We start from the raw sequence: 14,582 nt of genomic DNA, 5'->3' as shown, positions 1-14,582 counted from the left end.
TTCTCAATCATCCCGCTGACAGCCTGCCGGCTTTATCCAGATTCCACACTCCTCCACGCCCCGGCCCGCCCACCGTTTTTCTTTCCTTTCTCTAGCATCGTTGACGTCGCCGACAATAATGGCTTCGTCTATGCTGCTTCGCTCAATGCTGCCTAGAACCTTTGCCTCCGCGACTGGACGTAATGTCTTGCGATCTGCATCAGTGCAAGGTAAGGACATTTTGAACCTTGTCTCCTCTTCACTTATGTTACATTTCAAAGTGAGAGCAAGTTCGACTGCTCAATATGTTCCAGGTGGACGTATGTTTAACGAACCCTTCTCTGTGATACCTGACGAGCTTACATACACTCGACAGCTATCATAAAGGGTACAGTCAACGACCCTGTCGAGTTCCCTCACCCATCAAAGATACATGGCTCGTATCACTGGGCATTTGAGCGACTTCTTGCGGCCTCCCTCGTTCCCATGACCGCAGCAGCTTTTGTGACCTCCGGGTCATCTTACCCAGTTCTCGACGGATTGCTTGGTCTCAGCTTAGTGATGCACTCTCACATCGGGGTGCGTCAGCGATAGAGTTGGTATTCCGCGAGGTTTTGACGTCACCTTCTCTATGCTAGTTCGACTCAATGGTTGTGGACTACGTGCACAAACGCAAATTCCCTATCATTGGCCCTATCCTGACCTGGACACTGAGAACCGCGACGGTTGGCGTGCTTGTCGGCGTTTATCAGTTCAATACAAATGATATTGGTGTGATAAATATCTCTTGTCATCGTTCCTCGTCTGACTCAGATTCCTATAGGTTTGACAGAGCTGATTGCGAAGGTCTGGACAGCGTGAGATTATATGCAGGTTATATCGAGAGACAAGAAATCGAGAAATAAGTATAATCGTACTATCCATCCTCTCTAACAGAGATACAAATTCTACTAGCACTTGCCCGACTGCCCTTCGAAGTTCCCATTATCCGAACTTCCGCCCCAATCTCGAAACGACCAGTGCAGAGGAAGCACAGTGGCACTTCCACAGCCTTGGTTTCGTCGGGTTTCACCTTCCCTATTGCGATGCTTGATAAAACACCTTCCGAAAGGACCTGTTCAGCTGGATCAAAGATCAAGTCTAGTGTCATCGCAAGAGGCAATACTGTGTGCAAATTTAGCGAGCTGAGTGAGAAAGATTCGTGAGAAATAGCGAACATGATGAATTGGCAACCTCGACGCGAAGATAGAGCATCTCATTTGGACTGGCGATGTATTTGCCTCGGCTATAATCGAGTTCTTGGGGTGAACCGTCTGGGTTGTCCACTATTAGCGTCAAGTCAATTTGCACCACGTCTGTCCGCAAGGCCTTCAACATTGGGAGCGTCAACCGTTGTTGTCGCAACGAGAGATCTCCATGTCTATCGCCATTCGTCTAAACCAATGAATATCAGCGACAAATATGATGAGTGAAGAATGGATGACCTCTTTCCATCGAGCGGACACGATCTTGAGGAGTTCTTCACGATACCAGAATAACTCTCGTTGAGCTTGTTCCTCTTCTATTGACAACTTGGACTTTCCGACGACGAACTGACGGTCTGATAATGTCGGTATGGGTTGCGAAATCTGATCATCTGATAGCCTGAACTTCTTAACTGGAAGCATGATACTTGATATTCAAGGCATGAGGTGACGTGTATGAATGTTCCGTGAACGACTCACCGCGACATTGACCCTGGAGGAACAGTTGATGAAACAGCTGCAATTTCCGTTCCTGTGGAACTCCAGCATCAGGAAGGAATTTTGGGGAGTATCTAGAAGTCCTGTGCTTACCAGCTTGTTCACGTTCGAATGTAACTTCGAATGGGAGCCCATATGTGTTGCGGACGTCAATTGCAAACAAGCACCATTCTTTCGGATCATCAACTTCTGGAAGGAGGTGTATCACAGAATTGCTAGCCCGGGGACTGATGTCATCATAGTCCACATCAATCATTGGCATGAGTCTCATATCATGACACTCCAGCATATGGTAAACAGTCACTGTCACCGGATACGATAACTGTCGAGTGTAGAACACCTCGGGTACGGGTACCTGTTCCTCGTGGCCTCGATTGACCTGGGAATATGATATGTGAACGGTGCCATATGCACTAAATTTCGACGATTTTAGTGCTGATAAAGGTGGAGAAATCAGCAACAACATACCAACCAACTTTCCCTACGCAGGTCACAGAAAGAACCACCTTTTGGTTTGGCAAAATGTTGGTGATCTCCTTCTCATTGCGCCATGAAAATGCCTTTCGGTGCAGAAGATCGTATTCTGTCTCATATGTTTCGAAGACAGAAAGTTCTCCTTCGGACAGAGCTTCTTGTGCGGGACCTATGGTGGAGTCTTCAAAAGATAACCGAATGAAATCAATCGGCAATGCGGAAATATTTTCCAAAGTCAAGCGAATGGTTGATCTGTAGCGCATCAATCAATAAAGATATTTAGAAGAACAAGCATACGTACTCTTCGCCGTTGTACAGCATGACTGCTCCGTGTGTTAACGACGTCCATCTGATTCGGAGGAGGGGTTGCTCAGGAACAACGACACATTGTAGGAATTGAGGTGGATTTTTGAGGGACGGGAGTAAGGTACTGAGTCGCCTCCCATCCTTCTCCCACGGCAGAGAGTCGAGGCCCCAATACTTGGTGCGACCGCTTTCGCATCTCACAGCACTTTGACGGCGTGCGAAAAGATTCTGATCCGCATCAGTCGGGACAGGTAATAGAAACTCTCTTGGAGCTCCCCAAGGGGCTTGAACAATGCATCCTCGGAAAACCAAAGTTCCTCGCGTTTTCGCAGTGCCGATGATGGTAATTGAATAGAGGGTATTAGGAGGAATGACGAGTGCTGAAACAGGACTGGATTCAAATTCCACACCAGTTGTGCTAAGGATCGATCTGAAGGTTAACTCGTCGATCAACTGACACAAAAAATGCTATACCTGAGCGAAATACTTTGGATTTCCAGATCGAACACATAAGGATTTCGCAAGGTGATTGTGAGCTCAATAGGTTCATCTTGGACAATCAAGTTTTTGCTCTATGAACATCCCCAAAACTGAAAATATGTTTCACTGTCAGTAAAAATGGACTGACCTGTGGACCTGATGATTTCCTGGGGTTATATAGGAATGGGTCAATGATCCCGCTAAGCAGAGAATTCGTGGCAGATGATTTTGCAGTCAATATAGAGAATGGATTTTCAATTGGCAGGCGGTGCAAAGCCAACCTGTAAGGGCGGGAGTTAACGTGGTTATGCCGTTTGTAGCAATTACATACGGCGATAATGCAAGACTCATGATAGGGTTCCCGGCCCAGTACTCGACTGCAGGTGCTTCACCGCGCCGACGCATAGCAGCAAGAGCACGTCCAGCAGTTTGGTACAGATGATATTGATCGCTACTGGCCAGCACGGAATGCATTGTTCTCAACGCAGAAAGTGATATTCGCGCTACAGCGAGCGGATCTAGGGCTGTCTTAGAGATTGTCGTTTCGTGGAAAATACCACTCACCGGGAAGGGCCTCTGCCACAGCAATGGCCTCGCGAATAACTCCAACTTGAAGTTCTGGCCACCCGAAAGATTCCCTTGCTGCATCTGCCAAGCCCTCTAAGTCCTCCACAGCAAAGCCGTTACTGTCTCTACCCCCTGCTTCGCTGCTGTTACCGTCTGTTGCCGTTGCCACGCCGACCGCTTCCAGATCAACACCAAGGACCTTGCAGGCACGAACGAGGAGTTTCAGGATGCTCTGATTGCCTTCCAGGATCTCATTTTGTCGCACACCAACAGCCCCCTTCCCAACTGCGCTCACTTCGTCACCATTCTCGGAGCGATTGCCTGTGTTTGCGCTTCCAACGTCAGATTTCCGTGAAAGATCATTTTCTTCCCGGCCACAAACAATGAGATCCATGATGCAACTAATGACTTCGCGCAGAATGAAGGCTTCCTTCCGCTTGTATCCAAGGGATGAATAAATGGTCGCCATAGATTGCAAAATGTTGAGCCGCTCATGAGGACCAAGATGCAGTAACCATGGTCCGTGAGCCTGCGACACGGTGTTTGCTATCTGTGAACGAGACACGCCCGACACGATACTTATGCGCTCCAGATTTGTCCAGGAGTTATCAGATGTTGTCTTCTGCGTATATGAGGTCGACGCTGGCTGTAGCATTGAAGCAAAAGCTAATGCACCCCATCCCTTGGTAGACCAGGTGCAGAAAAGGAGTGATGTTTGGCGCATAACAGCTGTGCAGTATGTCAGGGCCAAAAGTGAATGATCCTGGCTAGGCTCAGAAGGCGCAGGAGCCTTCTGATAGAGAGCTATAGATTGAGACAGTTGATCGTATATGTCGGCCCAAGGTTCCTTGATGCCATTGTTGCTAACAGAGGATTGCTGCATACGATTTCAACATCGCTCACCGAAGGCGATAGCTGACTTAGACTTACCAGGCCTTGGCCAGCCGACCATGCATCTAGAACAAAAACCGTTGCCATCCCTTCTAACACGGAGCCATGCCATACAGGATCCTGCCCGGTCTTGAACAGCACAATAGCTTCTGCATACCTTGGGCGAATTCAACCGTGGTGAACTGACAAGATAATTAAAGGATACGGACCACAACGATGCATCCTCTGTCCTACCAGCCAGCAGGAAGAAATCACCAAGAACCTTATAAAGTCTACCATGTGACGAAACGGCACCGATAGCACTGATGCGTTTCCTAACCGCTGGAGGACCAAGTGTAGTTTGCCGTTGAATAAGGGATGCCGTATGACTGATACCAGGTCCAGCAGTCGAGCTGCGCTTGATCTGAATACCTGACGTTGCCAGGCCTGATGATTCGAGTTCAGGCTGGCTCGAGTACGAAGGATATCCAAGATTTCCGGAACTGAGAGAAAGCGGCATCTCAGAGGGAGAAGGGAGTGTCGGGAAAAGAGCAGAATTCAGATACTCATTTCCTATGGGACTCTCGAGAACATGATACTATAGATCGGTTAGTAGTGTCTTCGATACTCTGTATCAAATGTTGACCCATACCACACGACCAAGTTCAGCTAGAATGTGAGAGCACAAATCGGCAAGCAGAGTACCGATATAAAGTTTCTTGTTCCCCATCACGCTCGGAATCGAAACAATCCCAGGTAGCGTATCTCCGAGACCAGTACTCCCAGCACTTTCTTCATCCTCAAAGGCCAGGCAGACTTTGGCAAGAGGAAAGGTCGAGCCTTCCGGAAAGATGTCAAGCACAGTATTCTCGAATTGCTCAAGAGCAGAAGCAAGGGAATATGAGGATGAACACGCGGCGACACCGATTATGCCTAGCGTGAAGTGAGACGGTCGGAACAGAGACAGCGACATATGGCGAGGAGGAGGGGGATGGGATGGGTAGCTCAGATATAGATAACCACTGGAAAGTGGATTTGGCATGAAACGAGCTGAGGTTCCATGAATAACTGTTGTAAGTAAAAAAAGGGCTTGCGTACCTCGCTCATCCTTCATGCCAGCAGGTATGTCGCCCAAGCGAATTGAATCGAACGTCCTTATTTCTGCCGCATACTTCTCAAAGGCAGCACGGGGTATTGGGCCCACTGGGAAGACAAGGATTGGGATATGTGCAAGCGCTGCGAATGCATGAGAGTTCATGGGATGCCTTGAGCTGTTCGTTACAAGCTTAAATCATCAAGTACGAAAGTCAGATTCTCTTGGTGCTCAGCTGCTCGCAAACGTTGACAATGAGCTGGCATGATTTTTGACTCAGAAACAAACTACGCACTCGTGTTATGTATGTAGTGGTGTTTTCCCGGTCCGCTAACCCACCAACTTTGACTTTTGACCGACTCCGGACTTGTACGCAGTGCTCTATTCTTGTTAATTACGCTCGACCTCAGATTCAACTTCCAAGTAGGTTTAACGGACTTTGCGATGGTGAGTAGTAAATATATGTGATGTTTTAAGGTTGGCTGATGGGAGCAACTATCTTAAGGGAGTAAGTGACAAGTCTCTTGGAGGGGTGATGTTGCTAGTTGCTGGTTTCGTGTTCACGTACTACACGACATGGGCCATCTTACTCGTCAGTTCGCCAGGCTTACGTTGAACGGGCCATATAGCTGACATTTTCCAGCCCTTCTTCGATGCATCCAGCCCCATACACAACTATTTTCCTGCACGCGAATGGGCAATACGGCTGCCAGCATTCGTGCTCGTGCTTGGACTTTCGGGTATCGGTTTCTTCGTTGGCTCCACCATCATAAAGGAGAATAGAAAGAAAGCACAAAAAGCGAAACTCAGGGCAGCCTGACAGCGAGAGATACGCATATCCACCGCCTCACCCTTTTCTCAGATTTATTAATTTCCTGGAATTTATTGCAAAACCTGGGGCTATGTAGGAATCCGCGTGTCCCTTTTACGTTCAACGGGTCGCTGCACGCTTTCAAAGACTCGCAACTTCTCTGCATTCTCAACATCCTGTTTTGCTTGAGCAATGACCGCGCTAGGCAGCAATTCAGGTAAAAGCTCTCCATCCAGAACCCGGGACAGCTGCATATGAATAAATAAGCATGATTCAAAGATAGGACAGAAGAGCATGCCTTGCTAAGTGCGGAGTTTCGTCTTCCAGAGTCACGCAAGCGATTCAGCATTACCACATACGGCACGGTGTCCAACCCTACAGGTGAGCGTGATTGCAGCACAAAGAGAAATAAGTTTGCTACGGAAGCCCATATTGTCGTGGCCAGTGGCTGATGTGACACTGTGTCAGCACAGGATTCTTGAACAGAGGTCAAGTATCGAATGCTTACTAGGAGATCTTCCGGGACACTGTCAGCTTTGAAGAGATTTACCAGCGCTTCGAATGGGGGCCACAACTCGTTCCAAATGACTTTGACGCTGGGTGACTCTCTCGTCGGGTTGGCAAGCGGCATTTGTGCAAGCAGCAGCCACAACTTAAGAGATATGAAAGCGTGTTCCACATCTGCCACAGCAGATTCGGAAGGCGTCGTCCCTTCGAGTACATATGTGCCTAAGCACTTGTAGTATGCCGGCGTGAATGCATTCAACTGCGGTAATAAGACTCGGATGTGAGTGTCAGCAGAGTCGCTAAGCACACCGAGCAGTAGAATATTCCAAGCACGGACAACTGTGCCAGCTTGTGTGGATTTCTGGTGAGGCTGTTGAGTTTAGGTCCGTGATATTCATCGAACACGTACCTCAAAACCTTCGGCAATCATCTCTGAAAGCGACACGCGCCCGACATCTACAGCATAGAGGACCAACCGCGAAACAGAAATCGAGGCGGATAACTCCGCACTTGAGTCAGAAATTATCCATGCATGATTGTGCAGAAAGTAAAGCCCACTGCACGCTACTTGTCTGAGTCCAACAATTTGGACATCAATGCAGAGAATCGTCTAAGGCAATATTTAGATCAAAAGCACATCTTTTGGAAAAAAATAATTACCTCGACGATCGCATTCATAGTGGAAGGCGTGACTCGTGCTCTGGCTCGAAAAACATCCTCCAGTATTTCCAACAAGATGTGCGTTACGTGGTTGGTGTTAGAAGATACCAAGTCCTGCTTTGAACTCAGAGGTGTATCACTGAGCGAACTGACAGCGTGTGATGCCCGAATTAGACACTGTTTCTCCACATTGGACCTCGATAATGCGACCCTCAGTACCGTTTCTGTACACTCCAGAAGATCCTAAAGGAAACGACAGGACCAATCATTGATTCGTTTGGGCCGAGAATGCTGTATATCTTTTTACCTTGGTGTATGCTTTGTTATACTGCAAAAGAGTTGTGGAAATATACAACAGGAGATTGGGGTCAAATCCGGCGTTGCTTCCCAGAGCCGATGCTCGGCGTGCCGTCACCATAAGCCAATTCATGAGGTCTGCCAATCCAATTGGCACGATAGGTAGAAATGGAGGAAATATCTCTTACCTTTGATCAACCATTTGCTGAGCCCTTCAAAATGGACCAACTCTGTGTATTCCTTCACGTTCAAAGCAATATTATGATTGATCTTCCAATCCGCGTCTGGAGGCTGTGTCACGACACTCTGCAAGAGTACTTCTCGCAGGCTTTCTTGTGACGAGGGTGCCCTGCGGGATTCAGCTTCTGCGATGGATTTTATTATCATAAAAAAATCCGAGCCCAGCGGGCGCTTAAATGCGCGTCGATCAGTTTGAGACACTCAGCCCACCATGCGGATAACATACTTTGCATAGACTACAGAACACTCCACTTTGTGCCAATCTGAGCTAGATGTTGTCAGCGGGCAGGGAACGAGCAGTAAAAGGCACCATACGTGACAAGCGTGTTTTCGATAAATGATTTCGCTCGAGTGACTAACATATCTTCGGTGTTATGTTTCAACAGCGCAATCAGTGCAACAGCACGTTCAATTGATTCACTACAGGCAACTTTATATCAGTTATCAACGAGGTTGAAAGGTATACCATGCTCACGTCACTAGCGCGCCAGATATGGCAGACCCCCTCTTGATGTATGTCTCTATTACAGATAATGCCACTTGACGCAAGTCGTAGCTCAGGTCAACCAACAACAGGTCCAAGGTCTTCTTCAATGCCTTGCGGAGTAGAACATCGAGATGTCTGAGCGCGGGGCTGTCGAAGTCATGCTTATAAATCATTGCCATTAGTGCTTCCAGCAAGCTCTTCAAGGTAAGAGCTGGGAGCTCGAGCGGTTGGTCTATGGCGCAGAAAGCACCCAGTACGGCATCCATCCAAATGGACCCAATAAGCACACGACAAGGCCTGTCGTCTTCGGTAAACGGACTGTTCATAAGGGAGGGCGGCAGGTTAAATGGGTGGGGGGCATCCAAGACGCGTGCAAATTCGTTCACACACGGCAAAGACTGTTGTGGGATACCACTGAAGCCATCCAAGTGGACTGAGAACGCCCGCCCGTTGAATGCAGAGACCATCTGCGCCCCACTGAAGCCAATCATTTTGGTTAGATATAACTTAAACTTCAGACATGACATGAGGTCGATCTCGACTCCGTTTTCCATCATGCGCAACCCAAGCAACGCAATCGATGTCTGTTCGAAGAATCAAACAGAAAAAATGATGACACAGCAGCCCCTCGCACCTGAATGGAGTGAATTTCTGGGTCTAAATCTTGCGGGTGAGCATCGTTTTGAGTCTTCGGCCCGTACATTTCCTGCCGGTATGTATGGTCAGCAGAATATTTGATTCATTGACGGAAGTTGTGACAAACAAGGTGAGCGACGGCAGGGGCATCTTCATCGTTGCTGTTGTGTTGCAGGTGGTCGTATTCACACAGCGTCTCAATAACTGTGCTCCAGGAGAGCACTGCGACAAATTCACACTTAATCTCAGCAGAATCAGGGTGTAAAAAATGTTACCTCTCCACGTCGGGAAATGTGATTGGAGCTGAAGAAGAAAGGAAACCAGCCGGAGACGCTTTGACATAGGTAGGTCGGCAAAGGCATCATTCCAACATGATGCGATGGCATCTAAATGGGCCGAAAGCAATGTCTGCAACCAGGTGTCAACTGCTGTCCTGACTTCTTCCTATTGGCAATGGTTGCATCAGTCGTGTGCTCACAAAATAAATTACTGTCGACATACCTTCTCATCGATCCAGAGCGGTTCAAATGCGTGGTAGAAGAGGTTGACGACGCTGTGTTTCCAGGGCCGATCTTTAACCACGAAGTCGGGACTAGTAATGTCTAGTACCATGCGAAAGAATCTGTCTAGGGCCAGGAGTCTAGTCGCCAGTACGTTATTCGCATCTTAAAGGCGACAAAAATGTAGATACCTGATGTCCCATGCTACTGTTGGTCCGCTCATCGAAGACATAAACTCGTAGAACGACTGTGGATCAACAATCGATATTCTAAGGAATAAGGTGGTCCTAATGCTTGCGATCTCATCATGCTGGATCCCGTAAAAGTGCCAGATACTGTGATAAGAAAGAATTGTCTAGTAGATGACAAACTTAGGAGATGATTATGCATACCATGGGTATAGAGTGCTTCCATTGCGCAACACGAAGTTATCGACCTCATGTGCCTCGAGAAGCGAAGCGTGCATAATAAAAGAGTGTAGGAATTTTGCAATGAGACAAACGACTTGTTCCATGCCGGTTGCAACGAGAGTACTGACAACGAGCATCAGTTCACCCTCGATGATAATGGGATCGGTAGCCTGAGCCACGCGTGTGTTCTGCTTTCTCCTGGTGTTCGGTCAGCTTGGGGCCATGAACCGAACGCGGTCGGTCTAACTTGCCTTGAAGGAAGAATTTTGATATCTTCTTCTGTTATCATTTCGTTTGAAGTGAGCATGGCGCGATCACATCCGTAAAGCAACAGGCAAGTAGCGAGACATTGTCTGATGAATGTCGATGCACTTCAATCATGTCGTCGGTAATGAGGCAGTATAAGTAGTAGTATCCGGAAACCCACCATGAAGCATTGTCACTTGAGGATCGGAGGGCACTCTTGATAGCAGGCTGTAGGCTGACGATCATAGTTGAGATCGATTTCTGTAAATCTTGTCGGCCCATAGACTTCGTCCACACAGACATTAAGGTGGCTTCAGCGAAGACTGAGGCCTGCTTCAAAGTCACAAGGCCTTTCCGTGACAGTTCGCTGTACTCGGCAAATATTGGTACGTTAATGTCGACACCCGAACGAGCAAATAACCTCAGCCAGCGGAGGCTGTCCAAAAGTCCGTTTCCCTTAGCCGCCCGTCGAACTATGCCCCATGGATCAGATAGCTTCACTACGTGCCCGTCGGCTTGCGCAAAAACCTGGTCGACAAACGTGGTGTGGCGAGATGCGTTCTCAGCTGAATCTCGATTGAGGAGACGTTGCAGAATTGGAAGAGACTTTGGATTAATGAGCATCGGTCGCCGAATTAATAAGTATCGCATCCCGTACCGCTGTATCGAGCACCTCGGGTTCGAGTGTCTGAAGCCACATGAGAAATAAATCATCAAGCACTGTGAAGCTGACTGAAGCTCTGCACAGTCTTGTGATAAAGCGCAGTGACCTTTCCGCGGTCGACGATGACTGTCAGGCTTCCAAATTAGTTTGCAAACTATACGCTCATGGGAGCGGCACAAACTTCGTGTGCATTGAGACATGAGCTTTCATGACGAGAAGCAATATCCTGGATAATATCAGACAATAACCGGGCATACGCAACAAAATCTTGATCATGCAGTGCTAGAAGCCATCGGGCAGCATATCTTGAAAGCAGACAACGCCTGGCTGCAACATAATCTCCACCATTATTGATGGAACTACTTGGTGCACGACGTACGTCATGAGTGGTTGGCCACACGGGAACATCAAAACCGCTCCTAACACCTGGGAGATTAATCCCTTGTGGGATGAAGTCACGAAGAATTTTTGCCAAATTGTCATCCTGAAAAACAAAGTTAATCATGTACCAGCCGTCAAATAATCAGTTCACCTCGGCAAAGATCCAGGATAATACAGCATGAGATAATCTGCGTAGGGCATAATCCGATGCCAGCCCACTGGGCCAGAAGCGCCTCACCAAGAACAAGAAGCCGCATTCGTTAACCGAAAGGTCCAAATCTGAAAGGCAAGCCTCGATAGCTGACACTAGCGTTTCCACATCAGTGGACAAGTCAAAGCCAAGCGGCAGTGGGAAGTAGCAGTGTTGGCTTGATTTTGCAAGCTCGGGTACACAAGTAGAGAAATCTGCACATGTAAAGAAGCCAAGTTTGCGAAGATGAGATAGACAGTGACGCGCAGGACCCTCGGATAACATATTAAATTCGTATCCCAGGGAATTACGGAGATGCCCCAACGTGACGACCTCGAACTGATGACGTGCTGCATCATTGTCATCCTGTGTCGCCATATTTTCGCCAGGCACACGCAAGTCTGGCCAAGCACCTGACGGTGGACTTTGTACGTCGTGCGATGACTTGATGGTGGAGGAGATGTAAGCTAAAGTTGACCAATCAAACATGATCACCGAAGAGGATGGGTTGTGTTGGTTGGCCTCTAGATATTCACCGAGAGTCGCAGAGACTGGCAGCTTTCCGGAGGATAAGTAAGCTTCGTAAAGTTCAACCAGATATTGCAGCTCGAATGCCTTGGTTGGATCTTCATGACTGTCTGATGCTAGGACAAATGAACCGAGAGCAAGTCCATTGTTATAGATTTGCAGCTGCGTCCAGAGCATGGCAGATGATACAGAGATATCCTCAAAACTCCGCTTCCCAAGGTCTTCGGAAGAGAGGAAGAGATCCCCGTAGTAATCTGAAAATGTGCGGCTGATGCTATCCAATGATATTGTCATGTGAACAGAGCTGACATCTACAATTCCGCAGATTGCGAGGGGTCCATCGAGGCACGTGAGATGCATAAAAAGTTTGCATGACATGCAGTGGAACGCCTGACTACCCCATATCGGAAGAAAACAATGAAAGCAAATGGGCAGGGTAAAGAGATTGACATGTCTGAAAATATGTTGAGCTCTTTTCACAGTAACGAGGTCGGCGTCCTGCTTAGATGGAGGAATGAGGCAGAAACGGTGAACAGCTAATTTCCTTGTTGCCGAATCGGACACCGCGGCGTACTGATGATGAGCATTGCCTTCTGGGTAGTCGTAGCAATCGAAGTGCACGGCGCACATACACCCACAGCAGAGAAGTCCAAACCCTATGATGGGGGAGGCACATGATTGACAGGAACTTGAAGAGGCTTCGTCAAATGTCGATGGCCGCTGTGACAGAATGAATCTCCATGGTACAAAATCGTGCCCGTAAAAAGCGCTTGATTGCAATGGAGGAGTGGGTATACTCCCCGACCAAGGTTGCTCCCCCTGATCAAGGACAGGCAGGGACTTGCTGAGGACGACATGCCCAAGAGCCCGTGGCCAAAAAGTTGCCAGCAAGCAAAGAGCAGCGCGGCGACTCTGGGGTACATGATATGCTATCACTTCCAATACATCCAAATATGAGTCTGGCTTAGAGTTGATTATGGTATCAAGCAGCCGGCATAAACTATACGTGGGTGGCAACGAAGTGGTATCAATGTTTTCCAGAATGGCGGCCAATAGCGGAGCAGTTATAGAGGCCAGGTAATATACAGGCAACGGCTGGAGAGGTGCATTTGTGGCCTGGATACAGGGATGACTCGCAGTATCGAGAGACGTCCGAGGCTGCCACAAAGCTGTCTGGTGAGATGAACTCTCTTCGTCGTCAAGGGCCATTTCAACTTGAATAGAAACAGGGTTTCCTTGGCCTTCACTAACAACAACTAGGTCTTTTGCTGTCAGTAAATTCCCTATCATCCTAAGTATCTGACTGGACGTACCTGAAATATCTGTAGACACGTATCCCCTGATTCGATTGAGATCCTCAAACACCCCCCTGAGTATCACATTGTCGAAAAAGGACAGCAAACGCGGATGCATCTCACTTCGAAATGTCCCAAACGCAGGAAGAACCGCAAACGCAATACGGGATATTATTGATGGTTCGTTGGAGTGAATGTGTGCGAGAAATTGGGCAATGTCAAGGCACACTGATTGCAGCGCGTTCGGAGGTTTCGATGGTCTGGGCGAAAAAATTTGAAAGCGACAGTCTTCCAATATCACTGAAGAAAGAATAGAGATGCACAACGTTATAAGCGAAGCAGCTTGCGGATGTCCCTTTGACGAAGGCGAACGAGATCTTGAGCGCCCTCCGCTAATGCTACCTCTTCTCATAGAGCTGCGAATGGTGAATGGTGATGGTTTGGTGGATTTTTCGGTATCAGTACCCAGTCCAAAAGCTCTAAGCAAGTTTCAGCGATGATTTGACTAGCACTGGAATGATGATTTCATACCCTTGGTCAAATACCTGCCAGCCCTGCGAAGCAGAAAATAGCAATACCTCTTTCAATTGAACCATGAGGTCGAAAGTAGTTTCAGAAGAGAAAGCGCCATAGTCACTCCCTTCATCGTCACTATCCTCCTTCATGGATTGCAAGCGTTTGTGTGACTTCTGTTTAACTATATCGCGTACTGCTCCAAATATGTGACCACGACCTGCCTCAGTCGATGGAGTAGCATGAACATTTAGCGCATCGAAAATTGGGGGAGGACGCGTTCTGGAAGAAAGCTGGTCAAGAAGCAACCTTACCAGCTTTTTCGACTCCTCTCTAGCGTGATTCACAGAGTCACGTTGCGACAGCGCCATTCTGGCTAATTGAGCTGAAGGAGAATATTTGTCTACATTGGGTGAAAGCGGGATGTAAAATGACGGTGAAGGAGTAAGGTTGGCGCTATTCGTCCCGCCAGGAGAGCCATCGTAATCTGACTTGATACGGGATGGAGGAGTGAGAGATTCAGTGTCAACGCGAAGCAATGGTGTCAATGGTTTCATTCGAGTCGGTGTGGCCATAGCAGCCTAGATTACTGATTGTCCCACCGCTATTGAAGTCAATTTGGTGACCTCCGGACACAAGTTGATGCAACATTGATGAGTTGATTAGTCATCATAATATGGGTCCACAGCCACAGCATTAAGTACTT

General features: G+C 48.0%; 4 protein-coding genes across 4 annotated transcripts; 2 read left to right on the top strand and 2 right to left on the bottom strand.

Annotated features, from left to right (window-relative positions):
* Position 1: 1 nt before the first annotated feature.
* Positions 2-840, top strand: HD556DRAFT_1262654 (SDHD, membrane anchor subunit of succinate dehydrogenase; the record flags this gene model as incomplete). The annotated part of the gene is made up of 4 exons (XM_041299070.1): positions 2-299; positions 356-558; positions 618-750; positions 803-840. Exons 1-4 carry the CDS (start codon positions 119-121, stop codon positions 838-840), a joined length of 555 nt encoding a protein of 184 aa, XP_041166177.1. The 5' UTR covers positions 2-118.
* Positions 841-895: 55 nt separating this feature from the next.
* HD556DRAFT_1227215 (TRAPP II complex) lies at positions 896-5,676 on the bottom strand (the record flags this gene model as incomplete). Its single annotated transcript, XM_041297148.1, has 15 exons — positions 896-1,143; positions 1,197-1,413; positions 1,464-1,650; positions 1,704-1,755; positions 1,815-2,134; positions 2,190-2,447; positions 2,497-2,919; positions 2,976-3,073; positions 3,130-3,262; positions 3,313-3,509; positions 3,565-4,425; positions 4,479-4,596; positions 4,649-5,016; positions 5,071-5,468; positions 5,517-5,676. The coding sequence occupies 15 exons, from the start codon at positions 5,674-5,676 to the stop codon at positions 896-898; spliced, it is 4,038 nt and encodes a 1,345-aa protein (XP_041166176.1).
* A 197-nt stretch (positions 5,677-5,873) lies between these two features.
* HD556DRAFT_613269 (dolichol phosphate-mannose biosynthesis regulatory) lies at positions 5,874-6,520 on the top strand. Its single transcript, XM_041311088.1, has 3 exons — positions 5,874-5,934; positions 5,989-6,103; positions 6,155-6,520. Exons 2-3 carry the CDS (start codon positions 6,047-6,049, stop codon positions 6,329-6,331), a joined length of 234 nt encoding a protein of 77 aa, XP_041166175.1. The 5' UTR covers positions 5,874-5,934; positions 5,989-6,046; the 3' UTR covers positions 6,332-6,520.
* Positions 6,412-14,433, bottom strand: HD556DRAFT_1226659 (uncharacterized protein; the record flags this gene model as incomplete). Its single annotated transcript, XM_041297095.1, has 23 exons — positions 6,412-6,570; positions 6,609-6,770; positions 6,831-7,190; positions 7,239-7,439; positions 7,490-7,732; positions 7,797-7,924; positions 7,975-8,197; positions 8,253-8,289; positions 8,342-8,446; positions 8,502-9,097; positions 9,148-9,219; positions 9,277-9,371; positions 9,425-9,593; positions 9,651-9,789; positions 9,841-9,984; positions 10,042-10,250; positions 10,307-10,430; positions 10,487-10,911; positions 10,964-11,095; positions 11,151-11,453; positions 11,502-13,324; positions 13,373-13,842; positions 13,895-14,433. 23 exons carry the CDS (start codon positions 14,431-14,433, stop codon positions 6,412-6,414), a joined length of 6,858 nt encoding a protein of 2,285 aa, XP_041166174.1.
* Positions 14,434-14,582: the final 149 nt, after the last annotated feature.

Source organism: Suillus plorans (genome assembly GCF_016647745.1).
Source record: "Suillus plorans strain S12 chromosome Unknown HD556scaffold_4, whole genome shotgun sequence".
Classification (NCBI taxonomy): Eukaryota; Fungi; Basidiomycota; class Agaricomycetes; order Boletales; family Suillaceae; genus Suillus; species Suillus plorans.
The sequence above is the reverse complement of the archived record's forward strand: the minus strand, read 5'-3'. Positions and strand labels throughout refer to the sequence as shown.

Excerpts from the sequence above, each read along its gene's own strand:
- HD556DRAFT_613269 (XM_041311088.1), top strand. The coding sequence starts at position 6,047 with ATGTTGCTAGTTGCTGGTTTCGTGTTCACGTACTACACGACATGGGCC. Across the intron at positions 6,104-6,154 it reads CGACATGGGCCATCTTACTC|CCCTTCTTCGATGCATCCAG; the intron begins GTCAGTTCGCCA and ends GACATTTTCCAG.